The sequence below is a fragment of the Lemur catta genome, chromosome 7 (assembly GCF_020740605.2).
Source record: "Lemur catta isolate mLemCat1 chromosome 7, mLemCat1.pri, whole genome shotgun sequence".
In the NCBI taxonomy this organism is placed as follows: Eukaryota; Metazoa; Chordata; class Mammalia; order Primates; family Lemuridae; genus Lemur; species Lemur catta.
This window is the reverse complement of record NC_059134.1, coordinates 101,034,789-101,049,429: the sequence shown is the minus strand read 5'-3', so window position 1 is coordinate 101,049,429 and position 14,641 is coordinate 101,034,789. Positions and strand designations below refer to the sequence as shown.

The window sequence follows — 14,641 nt, the reverse complement described above, 5'->3', positions numbered from 1 at the left end:
AGGCCGCGCCCCCGAGCGTCCAGCCACGCCCCCCACGCTCACGACTATTGGCCATTGCAAAGGGCGAGGCCTACTGATTGGCTACGGGGGCGGGGCCTTCGGGCGCGAAAAAGGGACTGGGCTCTCTGCATGATATAGTGCTCTCAATAATGATTTACGCTTGCGTATAACTACTGTGTGGGAGGACCTTCAACCTCCTTCTACAGGTTCTGGGAAGGCTGTTGCCAGTCCCGCGGAGGAATGCGCATGTGCTGATTCGTCCAACTACTTTAAGTGGTTGGAGAAGACTTAAAGAGACCGTGTCTCTTCAAACTTCGTACATAAAAGGCTCCTCAGAGGAATAAAGTCATTGTGAGCATCTGTGCAAACGATTCGGTGAATAAACTTTTGCATTTTGCAAAACGCTTTACCATCCTTTAGCTCACTCAACCCTCTTAACAACCCTCTAAGGTAGGGATTATTGTCACCATTTGACAGGTATTAATAAGAAAACTGGTTTATAAAGGTTGCTAAGTCCCTCACTTGGAAAGTCTGTTTTTCCACTCCTCACCACCCAGTACTCAGCAGATTAACCGACCCTCCCGTCTCTCTGCTGTTGGTAAGGTCTCAGGCTCCCTTCTGGAATAATAATAGCTTTTCCTATCTTTTTCCTGTCTCTAATCCTAAAATCAAAGAATGGACTCTACCTCCCTTGTGCAGGGGTCCATTGTTTTTTACAGCCTGTGAACTAAAAATAGGCTTTTACATTTTTTAATTGTTAGTAAAAAATCAGAAGTATTGGCCGGGCGCGGTGGCTCACGCCTGTAATCCTAGCCCTCTGGGAGGCCAAGGCGGGCAGATCCCTTAAGGTCAGGAGTTCAAGACCAGCCTGAGCGAGACCCCCACCCCCACCCCCCGTCTCTTTAAAAAAAAAAAATCAGAAGTATTAACAATTCATGACATGTGAAAATCACATTTCAGTGTTTAGAAGTAAAGTTTTAGTGGAACGCAGCCATGCGTATTTGCTTAAGTACCACCTAGGGCTGTTTTCTTGCTATTATTACGATGGCCAAGTTGAGTACTTGAGACAGGGGCCTGCAAAGCCTAATTTATTTTCTGGACCTTTACAGAAAAAGTTTCCTGAGGCCTGCTCTGTAGGATTGGCCACACAAAACCTCTTATATCATAGGGTGACTTCAGGGCTATCCATGGGTAATTGTGGTCCTGTTTTAGCTTTACTAGGGAGTTGGACTATTGCCAATCTAATGCTAAATGTCAGCCTGTAGCAAGGACAACTGCCCTGGCCCGGGGGCAAAGACCTGGATTCGATTCCCAGTCTCAGGCAAGTCACTGCTCCTCTTGCAAGCCCCAGTTTTATCCCCTGTTACCTGGGGTTATGTTGGTAGGCAGGGGCAGCTTAAATTACCTGGAAGGGACTGAGGAGCAGCCTCCGAGAGAATTCAGGAATCCCTAGGAAGGCCCCATTCACAGAGGTAGGCTGAGTTGGTGACCGTTCAGAAAGTGCTTGTGGAGTGAATCAAGAGATCTGCCTGCTCTCCATGACAGGCCAGGGACAGTGCTGTGTTCATTGGTTGTTTACTAACTTAATAAAATAAAAATAACATACCATGAATTAAGCCTGTGTGATGTCCTAGGCCCTGGGCTCCCTACTTTACGTGCCTTATCTCATCTGCTCTGCTCTTCACCATAGGCTCACAAGGGAGGCAGTGTTAATACCCCCACTTTTGCGGGAGGTGAAACTGAGGCTATGCACATAGTGCTGTGGAGCAACATTTCTTCCAAAGGCAGTGGGTCTCAACACAGTGTTCCTGGGGGCGAGGGGGAAGAGACAAAGGCAGTAGAAATAAAAGGGCACATTCTCCTGGAGTCCAGGAAAAGTTGTTCTCATGTCCTGTCGAGGAAGGCGTGACCATTCCCTGCTGTGGGAATGGGATGTACAATGTGCAAAGCCTGGGGACACAGGGTCATTCCCTATGTCTAGGCCCCCAGCTCCCCTCTGAGGAGGCTGCTTCCCAAGTCTACTTTCCTCGGCTGAGGTGGACTCCAGGGTCAGGCTCTACTCACATCTGTCTCTCATTATATTAACAACTTGACTGGCTGGCACACCTGTCTCTTAGGAGTTGTGCCTGTGTGTCCATTCCTGAGCCTGAGCCACAGCAGATTAGACAGGACTGAGAGGGGGCAGCAAGGTCTTTCTGCCATCTTCCCCACACACTTCACCACAAGTTCCACAGAAAACCAACTCCAAAGACAGTCATTCCACAACCTAGCCCAGGCCTTGCAGCAGAAGCTGAAGGAGTAAATGAAAAATACTGGCAGATTAAAGGAGACAATATTCTTTTTGGAGAGAAGGTGGTGACAGGAACCCCATGGGGCATTTCTGGGATAACGTCCCAAGCCCCACTTTAGGTCCCGCAGTCCTAAAAAATACACTGGCCCTGGGCACTGCATTAGGGAGCTTCTACTGGACAATTGGATCCTGGTCAACCCAAGAGGTCTGGGGAAGATTCCTCCCCATGGAGAGCAAAAGCGGAGGGCCAGGCTTTGCCCAGGAAGGGAGGCTCCTGGGGGGGGCCTCCCCACCTCAGATTAGGTGGGAACTCATCAGGCAAACAGCATGCTCTAGGCCTCAGGGGCCCTGACCTGAAGAATTCTCTCCCTTCCCCCAAGGGATGGCACACCCTCTGGGAATTGTCCTCAGTAGGATCAAGATAGGTGTGGAAGGGAGCATGGAAGGCGGCCTGGGGGCTGTAGCTTTTTGGTCCTTCCTGGAAGGCTTAGATTTTATTTGAGGGAAGGGCTTTCCAGGAGAAAGAGAGGCCTATCCTTCAAGGCTGGGTGGAGCCAGAGGGAGGAGGTCGCCAGGAAGATGACAAGGCCAGAGGAGCTCCACCAGGTAGCTCAGGGGCACCCATGAGGAGTGTAGCAGGATCTGGACACATCTAAAAAAAAAATTTCATCTATGAATATGCTAAATACCATTGAATTGTACAACTAAAATGGATGAATTTTTTTAGTTTTTAGTTTTCTTTTGAATATTTTTCTATCATTGCATATCACAATGTAACATATTTTACTTAAATTGTGGTAAAACATACATAACATAAATTTTGCCATCTTAATATCTTTTTTTCCAAAATCGCACCAAGGTAAAGCCAAGCTCTAGTTGATAGGGGCATGCTGTGCAGGCGTTAGCAGTACTGCCCTCACTACACACTCTTTGGACAGTAGCACAACCCTAAGAAAAGGATAGTTAATACCATTTTTAAGTGTACAGTTCAGTAGTGTTAAGAATATTCACATTGTTGTACAACCAATTTCTGGAACTTTTTCATCTTGCAAAACTGAAATATCATATCCATTAAACAAGGACTCCAAAATGGGTGAATTTTATGGTATGTGAATGGTATCTCAATAAAGACATTAAGAAAAGGATTTTCAACCCTGCATCCCCCAGGTGACATTATGCTTATTTTGAGACCCAGTTCAAATGCTATTTCTTCCAGAAGTCTTATGCCTCTCCTCCACCCTTCAGTCCCCCAGTCCTCAAATGGACCATCTCCTTTGCACAGAGCACCAGCCATCCATGGTCAGTCTGGCCTTGAGACCAGGGCACTGGCTCCCAGGGGGCCTGTGGTGGCAGGCTGGAGCCAGCTGGGATGTGGAGGCCTGGGCCCCAGTACCAGGTTTTGGTGACAAGCTGTGTGACCTTCTCCTCTCTGGGCCTTGGGATCCTTGCCTAGCTATAGAAAGCTCTGTGGGCTGGTCTTCCCCCAGCTTGTTCAGGGATGTGGAAGAAGCTTCACTTCCTGACCTGGGATGCAGGGAAGGAGGGAGATTATGGATTCCCAACTGACACACGAGGACACAAAGAGCCAGGTGGGCAAGGACTGCTGAAGATTCCTGAGCAGTGGAATGCTAGCTGGGTCTCCGGTGATATAGTCATGAATCCCAGCCTGGCTAAAGTGCAGGCCTCAGTACAGACCTCTGCTTTCCGTTGCTCTAGCATGTGGGCACCTCTTGGGCACCCAGGCTCCCTCTGCAGCAGGGAGGATGGCTAGGTGGTTCTTCTGGAGCACTGAATGGTCACCAAGGCCCAACCAAAGCAGGGTGCAGCAGACTCTGAAAAGGGCCTAACCCTCTCCTCGATCTCTCTGTCCAGTCTCCTCTCCCTTTCCTGCTGCTCAGCATAAACCAGTTGTTCATCCAGGCAAAATTCCAGGGTGAAGATTTCACAGCAGTGCAGGAGATGAAGTTCAGGGAAATAAAGGGGGTTGGGGTCCAGGGTCCTAGGAAGGGGACCCAGGACTGTAGGCTGGGGACTTGTGGCCAGAATGCCAAACTCCTAGAATCCCACCTGTGTCCTGGACACCCAGCAGCAGGATTTTGAAGGAGATACTCCTCCCTCTCCCTGGCCCTCCCCACACATCTTAGGGCCCAGAGAGTCTGGGAGATCCATGAGGAGGCCAGATTGCCTAGTGGGGGGCAGTGGCAGTCCCCGGAGAAAACCTCCTGCTCTCCTGCTTTACTACACAGGGCTGGCCCTTTAAACTCAAGACCATGATGTCACCATAGACAGCAAGGGACAGGAGGGGGACTGCAGGCCTGAGGATGGACTGCATTTCCCAGCAGCCTCTGGTGAACCACACCCCTCCCAGCAGGCACTGACTCATTGCGGACAATTAACTAGTTCAGTGCCGGTTTCCAAGGGATTTCTGAAGTGTCTGGCCATCTTGGGGTGACGGTGGGGTTCCCATGGGGATGGCCTGGGGCACAGATGACCCAGGCCAAATCCGTGGGCCTGGCATAGCATGCTGGGCCTCTTTCCTCCCAGTGTTCTGGCATCACCACCAGTTTCTTATTTTTTGCCCTCCCCAGGACCACCAGTTTCCTGATGCAGACTCCTGAGTCCTCCTCTTTCCCTGTACAGTCTCCCTTCCAGAGTCCAGGGGTCCAGTCCCCAGCTACAGCCCATCCAACTCTGCTCTCTGGCTTCAAAAGCTGCAGCCTTTGCCCGGAGTCCTCCTTTAGGGTTTACCCCCTTCAGTTTGGTAGCTCCCCTTAAAGGGTGCGGGGACTACATCTCCCAGCGGCCCCGGGGCCTTCCTGTCGCAGGCCCCGCCCCGCCAGCCCGCCGGGAGGTGCGGGCCGGGCGGGGGGAGGTGACTTGATGTCATCCTGAGCAGCTGGGCGGCGGGTGCCGGTGCGCACCGAGCCGTGGCTCCCACTGCGCTGCACCCCGCTGGGTCGGAGTCCCAGGACTTCAGCGGAGGTCCGCGCGCTGCCCAGGCCAGCGTGGAGCCCGCCATTTGCCCGGCCCCGACCCGGGGCTGAGCTGGGGGCATGCTCCAGCCCCCCCGGAGCCCGGGAGAGAACCCAGGAGCGCCGCCGCCCAGTCCCAGCGCCCCGAGCGGAACCGCCGCAGAGGAGCCCTGAACCACCGCCCCCCTCCCCACGGGCAGTCTCCAGGGGTTGGCGACCAGTCTGGGTTTCTGAGAAGTGAGTGTTCCCCCCCATGAGGTTTGGGGGGCCAGGAAGGAGGAGCTCAGGTGGGGGAGGGTGCCGGGTTCTAGGATGGGGCTGGCATGGGGAATACGGCCTCGTTCTTGGGGGCGCCCACAGTGGCAGGCGTTAGTGGAGCAGAGTTTCATTCTGTAAAGGGCTAGGGATGAGAAAGGGGTTCCCATTCTGAGTAGGGGGCTGGCTTGGGGGATTGGCCCTATTCTGGGAGCAGTTATTTTGGAGCCTGGGGCCTTTCAGTCTGGGAGAAGGGAGGAACATGTCCACGGTGGGAGGGGGCTGCACCCTGGGCAAGGCTAGGAGGGAAAAGCAGACATGGGCACTCAGCTGCAGCCCCACGGGCTATCTGTCCTGAAAGAACTGACTGGCTCTCTCTGTCTCTTTCTTGCTGACCTTTCTGTCCTGACTTCATTTTCAAAAAAGCCAGGGTGGGAACCCTAACTGGACTCTTCAGGACCTGGAGGAAGGACCTGAGCCATCCTTCTTTCTACCCTGCCTACCCCCCCAGGACCGGGCAGTTGCCGAAGGCCCTGGGGGGGGCTCAGGACTGTGGTTGTGCCCCCCCCTCTGACAGGATGGACCCAAGTTAGTCTGCCCAGCCTCACCCAGCATCCTCCAGGCCCAGAGAGAACCCTAAGGGCTCTGAAAGCTTGACCTGCTGCCTGTCCATCATGGAGACGAAGTTGCCCTCTGCAAGCACCCCCACAAGCCCCTCCTCCCCAGGGCTGTCGCCTGTGCCCCCACCCGACAAGGTGGACGGCTTCTCCCGCCGTTCCCTCCGCAGGGCCCGGCCCCGGCGCTCCCACAGCTCTTCTCAGTTCCGCTATCAGAGCAATCAGCAAGAGCTCACACCACTGCCCCTGCTCAAAGGTGAGCTAGCTGCTGGCTGCTGGGGTACCTGAGCCCCAGAGGGGACCAGCAAGGCCAGCTGTGAGAAGCAGCTGACCCCTAGCCCTCTCTGCTGACGCATGGCCTGACTGGCCTGTCATCCCTGGAGGTGGGGCATCTGAAGGTGGCACCACCCTGGGGGGCAGACCAGGGCTAAGGGTGGGGCCTGCAGCCTGGGTTCCAGGAGGCCACTGTCAGCCCAGCCGGCTGTGGGGTCCTGGCTGGGTGCTTGGCCTGGCTCCCTGTGACCACCATGTGGCCTCCGTCCCCACCCCTGGCCTATAGGGCTGGACTAGCTGAGCCGGAGGGCACCCTAGAGATCCTTGGCCCTGAGCCCCTTCCCACTTCTGGCACTTAGAGCAGGGTGCCACCTATGAGAAGGAGGTAGTGGCTGTTTGGGGCACCTGTGGAAAGCCCACATGTCCGGGGCTTGTGATCTTGCTTTAAAATCAGGCCATCATAACTCTCTGAGTCTGAATTAGGAGGAAGAGAAGAAGCTCCCCCAACCCTTAGGAATGGAGGATGGGACAGGTGTTGTTTGCTCCTGCAAAGAGGGGGAGATGGCACAAGAGCACGGAGTCTGGGGGCAGCAGAGGTGGCCTTGAGAACCAGCCTTAGGGATTAGGAGGGTCCACCCCTGCCCAGAGCTGTGGCAGCTGGAACCCTGGCTCAGCCCCCTCCCTCCCTCCACAGATGTGCCGGCCTCGGAGCTGCACGAGCTGCTGAGCCGGAAGCTGGCCCAGTGTGGGGTAATGTTTGACTTCTTGGACTGTGTGGCCGACCTAAAGGGGAAGGAGGTGAAGCGGGCAGCACTCAATGAGCTGGTGGAGTGTGTAGGGAGCACCCGGGGTGTCCTCATTGAGCCTATCTACCCAGACATCATCCGCATGGTAAGCGCCTGGCACCCAGCCTCTGACAGACAGTTTAGGGGGCGTGTGAACCCTACTGACCTACCCACAGGACCACTGTGCATAGAATAACACTACACTCTTCACTTCTTGGTGTAGCCTCATGGTCCACATCTCAGATCTAACCCCCCACCCTGCTGTGTTGCTGCCGGGCACCCACTCAGGGCCTCCTGGCTTGTCCCACCTCCACACCTTTGCTTGTGCTTGCCCAAGGCCTGGGGTGCCCTTCCCCCCACCCCTTACCTTCCATGGCCTGGCTCAGGTGCTGCCTTTCCCATGAAGCCACTCTCAGTGCCCAAGCTAGAAATCTCCTCTTTTCTGCCCAGAATGCTTGTAGATCTTACTGCTTTTTTTTTTTTTTTGAGACAGAGTCTCGCTGTGTTGCCTAGGCTAGAGTGCCGTGGCGTCAGCTTAGCTCACAGCAACCTCAAACTCCTGGGCTTAAGCGATCCTACTGCCTCAGCCTCCCGAGTAGCTGGGACTACAGGCATGCGCCACCATGCCCGGCTAATTTTTTCTATATATATATTTTAGTTGGCCAGATAATTTCTTTCTATTTTTAGTAGAGACAGGGGTCTCGCTCTTGCTGAGGCTGGTCTTGAACTCCTGACCTCGAGCAATTCACCCGCTTCGGCCTCCCAGAGTGCTAGGATTACAGGCGTGAGCCACTGCACCCGGCCTCTTACTGCTTTTGACTTCTATCTTCCCCACTGGATTGTACCTACCTAAAAGGTCTTGTCCATCCTTGGGTCCCTAGCCCCTGGCCCAGGGCTGGCACAAACTAGGTGTTCAGGTGATGATTGCCCAAGGAATGAATTGCTTGCTGGGGCGGGTGCTGAGGTCGACCCATTAGGACTTTGAATGAGGGAACACCCTGGCTTCTGCCTTCAAGGGCTCTTCCTTAAAGAACACTGACTCTGCCCCTCAGATCTCAGTGAATATCTTCCGGACCCTGCCACCCAGTGAGAACCCTGAATTTGACCCTGAAGAGGATGAGCCCAACCTTGAACCTTCATGGCCACATCTGCAGGTCTGGAGGGTTGGAGAAGGCAGGGATCCAAGTTGTGGAAGAGATCTGAGGAGAAGGGAGAGGGTCTCCTTAACCCCTATACTGTTGGATGAGGGCCATAGGGTGGGGTAAGTGGGTGAGGCTGTTACTGAACTCACCTTTTTGTCTGTCCCCCTCTGCCAGCTGGTATATGAGTTTTTCCTGCGTTTCTTGGAGAGCCCAGACTTCCAGCCCTCCGTAGCCAAGAGATACGTGGATCAAAAGTTTGTTCTGATGGTGAAGTGGGGAGCCCAGGCTGGGTGGTAACATAAGGCAGGGGCAGGCTCTCTGAGGGGCCTGGGATAGGATGGAAGCAACCTGGGTTGACTGCTCACCTGATCCCAACCCTGGTTTCTACAGCTCCTGGAACTGTTTGATAGCGAGGATCCCAGGGAGCGTGAGTACCTCAAGACTATCCTGCACCGGGTCTATGGCAAGTTCCTGGGTCTCCGGGCCTACATCCGCAAACAGTGCAACCACATCTTCCTCCGGTGAGTGGCTGCTGCCTGCCTGGCAGGGATCAGGGGAGAGAGAGAGAGCTGTTGGGGAGAAGACGGAGGCAAAGGCTCCCAGGCTGTATGGACTTTGTGGCGCTCTGGTTCATAAAGTTCTTTTTTGGTAACATATTACATAGTATTGATTATATAAAGCCTGCGATATCTGCAGAGAGTGGGTATTTATTTCCATTTTACAGATGAGAAAGTAGAGACCAAGGGAGATGAAGTAGTTTCCAGGGACTAGGTCAGTCCAGGGGCCTAAGATAGGGCCTAAATTTTCTGACCCTTATTGCACTGGGCCAAAGAGAGATTCTTTCTGCAAACATATTGAGCAGCAGCACGCAATGGGCCTCTGGGGATCACATGGCTTTGTAGTTGAGACCATGGCTCTGGAGTTAGATGGCCTGCATTTGAGTTTGGTTCCAATATTTGGGTAGACTTGGGCAAATCACTTAAGCTATATCCTAGTTTCCTCATCTTTCAAAGGGGTATGCTACCAGTACTAACTGTTGTCAAGGTGGAATGAGGTGTTGCTTCCAAAGCACTCAGTATAGCTCCTGGACTGAGGTCGGGACTCTGAAACATTAGCTTTTATTGTTAGTAGCTGCAGGATAGGCAAAACGCAATCTCAGTCCTCCAGGAACTTGTGGTCCATTAGATTCCCCGCTTATTAACTGCTGAGTCTTGATTTCTTCATCTGTATAATGGATTTAGTAAGCCCTACCTCCTGGGATAATTTTGAGAAGGATGTGGCATAGAGTAGATGCTCTGTTTGTCATTCTTTTGGTTGACTGGCGCAGAGAGTAAAGTACGTAGGCTAGGTGCCTACAGGCTGGACGGGGATCAGCTGATGAGGGTTAGGGTCTGCGGGAGGAAGAGATGGGCTGGAACACTTCACAGCAGAGAGGGTTGAGCTGGGGATTCGGTGGCAGAGGTGGCAGGGCTGAGAAGGATGTTTCAGAGGTGGGTATGGATCTCAGTGGGGCCTGGTTTGGGACATTGGGAAGGGACCGCAGCGTCTGGGTTGGGAGAGGGTTGGATTGGCAGTATGGGTGAGAGGGGGCAAGCAGGCAGGATGCCTAAGGCGAGTCTGCGCCTACTCCGATTGCTCTGAGCATTCCTGCTCTTCTCTTCCTCTTGCAGATTCATCTATGAACTCGAGCATTTCAATGGTGTGGCTGAGCTGCTAGAGATCTTGGGAAGGTGATTATCCCTGGCCCTCAGCGGGAGCTTAGGATTTTGAAAGGAGGGATTGGGGCTGGGTCATCTGAGCCCTCCTCCTCTCTTCTGCCAATCCTCAGCATCATCAATGGCTTTGCGCTGCCCCTGAAGACGGAGCACAAGCAGTTTCTGGTTCGCGTCCTGATTCCTCTACACTCTGTCAAGTCACTGTCTGTCTTTCATGCCCAGGTGAGGCCCAGTCCTGGCCATGATGCAGCAGGACCTTCTGACAGAGTCAGAGCAGCCCGTGGGGCCTGGACGTCATGGGATCCTATCCCACTTTATAATTCTTTTCCACCTACCTTAGAGAATTCCTACTGGCCCTTTAAGGCTGACCTGTGAAGCTTCCCCGGCCCCTTCCCTTTCTACCTGCCCTAAGCAGAGTTAAACTCTCTTCCTTCTATATTCTCAAAGATTTTGATACAGAATTCTATCATGGAACCTTCTGCAAAATTTATAAGGATTAGTTTGCTGAATATTTCCCCCATGAGATCATTGTATTCCCAGAACACCGGTCCTGATGCCTGGTACATCCTAGGCAGGCAGTAAATGCTTGGTGAGTAAGAGAGTGAGGCAGTAAGTGAGCAGGTATCTGGCATCCTGTGCTGGGAAGCCAGTCCTTGGCACCTGGTCGCCTCCTGACCCCTGTCTTCCTTTTCTCCACCCATCACCCCTCGCAGTTGGCATACTGTGTAGTGCAGTTCCTAGAGAAGGATGCCACCTTGACAGAGCACGTGAGTACTTCTGGGGGAAGGTGGGCCCCTCACCTCTGCCAGTCTGACTCCTTTCTGCCTCAACCCCCACAGGTGATCCGGGGGCTGCTCAAATACTGGCCAAAAACCTGCACCCAGAAGGAGGTATGAAGGGCTGTGATGCCCACCAGAGGGAGGTTGGGAGGGGTCGGCTTCCAGAGGCAGTCAGGTGTGTGTGTGTTGGGGGGAGATGTGAGCTGCTGTCCCTCTGTCCCTGTTCCCTCCCCCACCCCACCCAGGTGATGTTTCTGGGGGAGATGGAAGAGATTCTGGATGTCATCGAGCCCTCCCAGTTCGTAAAGATCCAGGAGCCTCTCTTCAAGCAGGTGGCTCGCTGTGTTTCCAGCCCCCATTTCCAGGTGTGAGGTGGGACGTACGGGGTGGGAGCAGGGGTGTGGCCTGGGAAGGTTGGCCAGTTGACCTGGCTCCCTCCGTCCGAGGTTTCTCCTCCAGTCCTAGGTCTGATAACGGGGAGATGTTGGACTTAGGGCCAGGAAACCTAGGTCAAGCCTCAGATCTGCCTTCTGCTGGGGGGCCTTGGGCAAATCACTTTACCACTCCAGTTCTCATTAAGGCTTCTCATCTGTAAAATGGGCCAAGAACAATCTTTGGACAGCGGGGTGATGAGGATTGACGAGATCGTGAGTGTAGACACGTTTGGTAAACTGAAATGTGCTTCAGAGTAGGGTGGAGGATTGTGACCACTTTCCCCCCTTTTTTAGTGGCCTTAGATTTCAGTAGATCCACCTTAGGACTCAGCCAGGCTTCTCCACATCATCCCAGCTACTGTAACTCATGTTCTCCTGCATGTGTGCCCAGACTTCTCCCATTCTTATGAGCCATGACCTCCTGGAAGTCAGTTCTTCCTCACAGTGACCCTGGTACTTCAGTTTATTAAACACCTTAAAGTCCAGTATCTCATTTGATTCTTACAACAGTCCTGTGGAAGTACGTATTATTAGCCCCATTTTACAGATGAGAAAAAACTGAGGCTGAGAGGTGAAATGCCTTCGTCCACGATCACACAGACATAGCAGAACCTGTAGCGGAGTTACGATTTGCCCCTGAGCATTGGACTTCAAAACCAGTCCTCGGCCGGGCGCGGTGGCTCACGCCTGTAATCCTAGCTCTGGGAGGCCGAGGCGGGTGGATCGCTCGAGGTCAGGAGTTCGAGACCAGCCTGAGCAAGAGTGAGACCCCGTCTCTACTAAAAATAGAAAGAAATTATCTGGCCAACTAAAAATATATATACAAAAAAATTAGCCGGGCATGGTGGCTCATGCCTGTAGTCCCAGCTACTCGGGAGGCTGAGGCAGTAGGATCGCTTAAGCCCAGGAGTCTGAGGTTGCTGTGAGCTAGGCTGATGCCACGGCACTCACTCCAGCCCGGGCAACAAAGTGAGACTCTGTCTCAAAAAAAAAAAAAAAAAACAAAACCAGTCCTCTTTTCTTTTCACCACATTGCTTCCTCCAGTGGGTCAGATGAGCTCTGAGTGTGGGGTGTATGGAGGTCAGAGGGCCTAGGTTTTGGGGTAGGGATGGATACCAGACCTTCCACACACACAAGAAGCCACTGCCAGGCTCACTGTGCCATTTTGTCTGCCCCAGGTTGCAGAGCGGGCTCTGTATTTCTGGAACAATGAGTATATCCTGAGCCTCATTGAGGACAACTGCCACACTGTGCTGCCTGCTGTGTTTGGGACCCTCTACCAAGTCTCCAAGGAGCACTGGAATCAGTGAGTCCCCAAGCCTTGACCTAACCCACAGAAACTGGGACCTGGGTCAGTCAGTCCAGACTCTGGGGCTACTCCTAGCTGGAGAGGATCAGAGAAAGCATCAGAACATGGCCAAGGGGGTGGTGAAAGGACAGAGAAGTGGGCAGTGCTCGTGGTGTTCAGGGCTACGTCCTGTGTTTGAGGAACAGGGACAGGCAGAATGCCAGAAAGAAAGGTGGGGCCAAATTGAAGTTGTTCTCATCTCCCCAACCCTCTCCCCTGACCCTGCCAAGAACCATCGTATCTCTGATCTACAATGTGCTCAAGACGTTCATGGAGATGAATGGAAAGCTGTTTGATGAACTCACAGCCTCCTACAAGCTGGAAAAGCAGCAGTGAGTGTGGTGGGGGGTTAGGTGTGGGGGAGAGGGAGATGAGCAGGAAGGAATCAGACCCTCATGGCTGGAGGGAACCCTAAAGGACCATCCCAAACCCTGTCTGATCAGATGCTGAAAGTCTCTCCCATGTTCCTGCCAAGTGCTGGGCCGTCCTGTGCCTGGCTGCCCACTTCATCCTCTAGTCATTCTTCCAAGTAGCTCTTCCAGGCACTGACCTGTTCCGGCTCCCTGTAGCTTCCTACCCTTCAGCCAGGGGGCCACTCAGAGCCAGGCTTGTTCACCTCCATGACGGCAGGCTGGGATAAGTCTCTCCTCAGCTCTCTTCACTAAGCAGATGGTTCCTATGCAGTCCCAGAACAGAAAATGGTTCTAAGCCTTGCCTTCGCAGGTGGGGCAGTGGTGAGGGAGGTTGGACTGTGGGGGTCCCGGGTAGGGGAGCTGCCTCACTCTCTGTCCCCAGGGAGCAGCAGAAGGCCCGGGAGCGTCAGGAGCTGTGGCAAGGCCTGGAGGAGCTGCAGCTACGCCGGCTACAGGGAGCCCAGGGGACCAGGGAGGGCCCCCTCCAGCAGCTTACACCCCAGGTGTCCACCAGTGGGGGTCAGAGCTAGAGAGCCCCTCAGAAGGGGAGAAGCTAAACTCAAAGGCGCCAGCCAGTCCCTCCATCCCTTCTCCTGCCCAGGGGCCCAGAGAGACACATACCTGCCCCTGGCCTTGCCAGAATGGCTTCTGAGGACTCCCTGCTTGGCCTAGCTTTCACTGGGAGGAGACGAGGAGAGGAGATGGTGGTCTTGGCAACAGAACTCTCAGGCCTGTATGGCAGGACTTGACCAGGGCAAGCTTGACCAGGAAGCTGCCGTCAGGGATCTTCCCCTGCCCTGCAAAGCTGGGCTCCAGGCTGCAGGCAGGCTCCTACCCCCAGCTCCCAGCCTAGGGCAAGGACACTCGGCACCTCACCTGCCCTTGCCTCGGGCCAGCTCGAGGTCCCTCCTCATCCCCACCATGGGGTCCATGGTGTATTTATTCTCACCCAGCTCACCCTCAACACAGATACTGTCCTGGGCCTGGGGCAGCTTCCTTCCTTCCTCTCCCTCACCCTGTACTTCCTTGTCCCCTTTTTATTTATTGGGCACGGGGAGGGGTGAGGGCACAGGCAAGAAAAGATTCACAGTGTCCTGGGGTAAGAGTCACAGTAATAATGGTCTATCCCTCTTCCCCTGGCTGGGGGGTAGACTTAATAAAGAAAGAAACTCAAGAACTGCTTGCTTTATTTAGGGGTAGGGGCAAAGAGAAAAGTGAAACGATGAAAGACTGGTTAGAAGGGCCAGGAAGAGGCAGGGAAAAGGCAGAATCTTCCCTCTTCCCAGAAGGTGACAATCACAAAATCTTAAAAGGGTCAGAGCTGGAGAAACCCCTTCATTTAAAAAAATCCCATAGCAAGTAACCAGCAGAGTTGGAACTCCTCCCAGATTTTAAATCCCAGACCCAGGTTTTTCCCACCAGAACATCAAGCCCTGCGACCCAGGGGGGAAGGAGGGGAGAGGGTGGGCTAGTAGCGTGAGAGGCGACACATGTCACACTGGCAGGCCCTGGCCGTGAAGATCTCGAGCTCCTCCCTCCGGTTCCCCACACACTGCAGCTGCACCTTCACCTGTAGGAGAGGGGATTCCATGTTCCAGTGCCCTTTCTCAGGGCCAT

The 14,641-nt window shown here is 53.8% G+C and overlaps 2 protein-coding genes and 1 pseudogene across 23 annotated transcripts in view; 1 reads left to right on the top strand and 2 right to left on the bottom strand.

The window, feature by feature from the left end:
• Nucleotides 1–3,128: 3,128 nt before the first annotated feature.
• LOC123643150 lies at nt 3,129–3,254 on the bottom strand (annotated as a pseudogene).
• A 1,905-nt stretch (nt 3,255–5,159) lies between these two features.
• On the top strand, nt 5,160–14,198 carry PPP2R5B (protein phosphatase 2 regulatory subunit B'beta). 6 transcript variants are annotated; one of them, XM_045556088.1, is made up of 14 exons: nt 5,160–5,499; nt 5,948–6,390; nt 7,102–7,298; nt 8,245–8,346; nt 8,509–8,601; nt 8,725–8,855; nt 10,005–10,064; nt 10,163–10,271; nt 10,763–10,816; nt 10,889–10,939; nt 11,074–11,193; nt 12,442–12,569; nt 12,842–12,943; nt 13,407–14,198. In XM_045556088.1, the coding sequence occupies exons 2-14, from the start codon at nt 6,192–6,194 to the stop codon at nt 13,552–13,554; spliced, it is 1,494 nt and encodes a 497-aa protein (XP_045412044.1). In that variant the 5' UTR covers nt 5,160–5,499; nt 5,948–6,191; the 3' UTR covers nt 13,555–14,198. The 6 variants fall into 6 exon arrangements, with proteins under 6 accessions (XP_045412044.1, XP_045412043.1, XP_045412042.1 ...); XM_045556087.1 differs by having other exon boundaries at nt 6,095–6,390; nt 10,763–10,939; XM_045556086.1 differs by having other exon boundaries at nt 5,161–5,499; nt 6,029–6,390; nt 10,763–10,939.
• LOC123641401 (glycoprotein hormone alpha-2) overlaps nt 14,195–14,641 on the bottom strand; it is a 34,786-nt gene continuing 34,339 nt past the window's right edge. For 16 of the 17 annotated variants that reach the window (XM_045556103.1, XM_045556108.1, XM_045556099.1 and 13 more), the window contains one exon: nt 14,195–14,594. In XM_045556103.1, coding sequence (XP_045412059.1) covers nt 14,493–14,594 — 102 coding nt within the window. In that variant the 3' untranslated portion in view covers nt 14,195–14,492. The remainder of the gene's footprint in view (nt 14,595–14,641) is intronic. The other variant, XR_006736289.1, reaches the window with a different exon arrangement.

Bases quoted from the DNA above. Each gene is read 5' to 3' on its own strand.
- PPP2R5B (XM_045556087.1), top strand. From the start codon at position 6,192: ATGGAGACGAAGTTGCCCTCTGCAAGCACCCCCACAAGCCCCTCCTCC. The intron at 6,391-7,101 runs GTGAGCTAGCTG...CTCCCTCCACAG, and splicing joins ACCACTGCCCCTGCTCAAAG to ATGTGCCGGCCTCGGAGCTG. The intron at 8,856-10,004 runs GTGAGTGGCTGC...TTCCTCTTGCAG, and splicing joins TGCAACCACATCTTCCTCCG to ATTCATCTATGAACTCGAGC.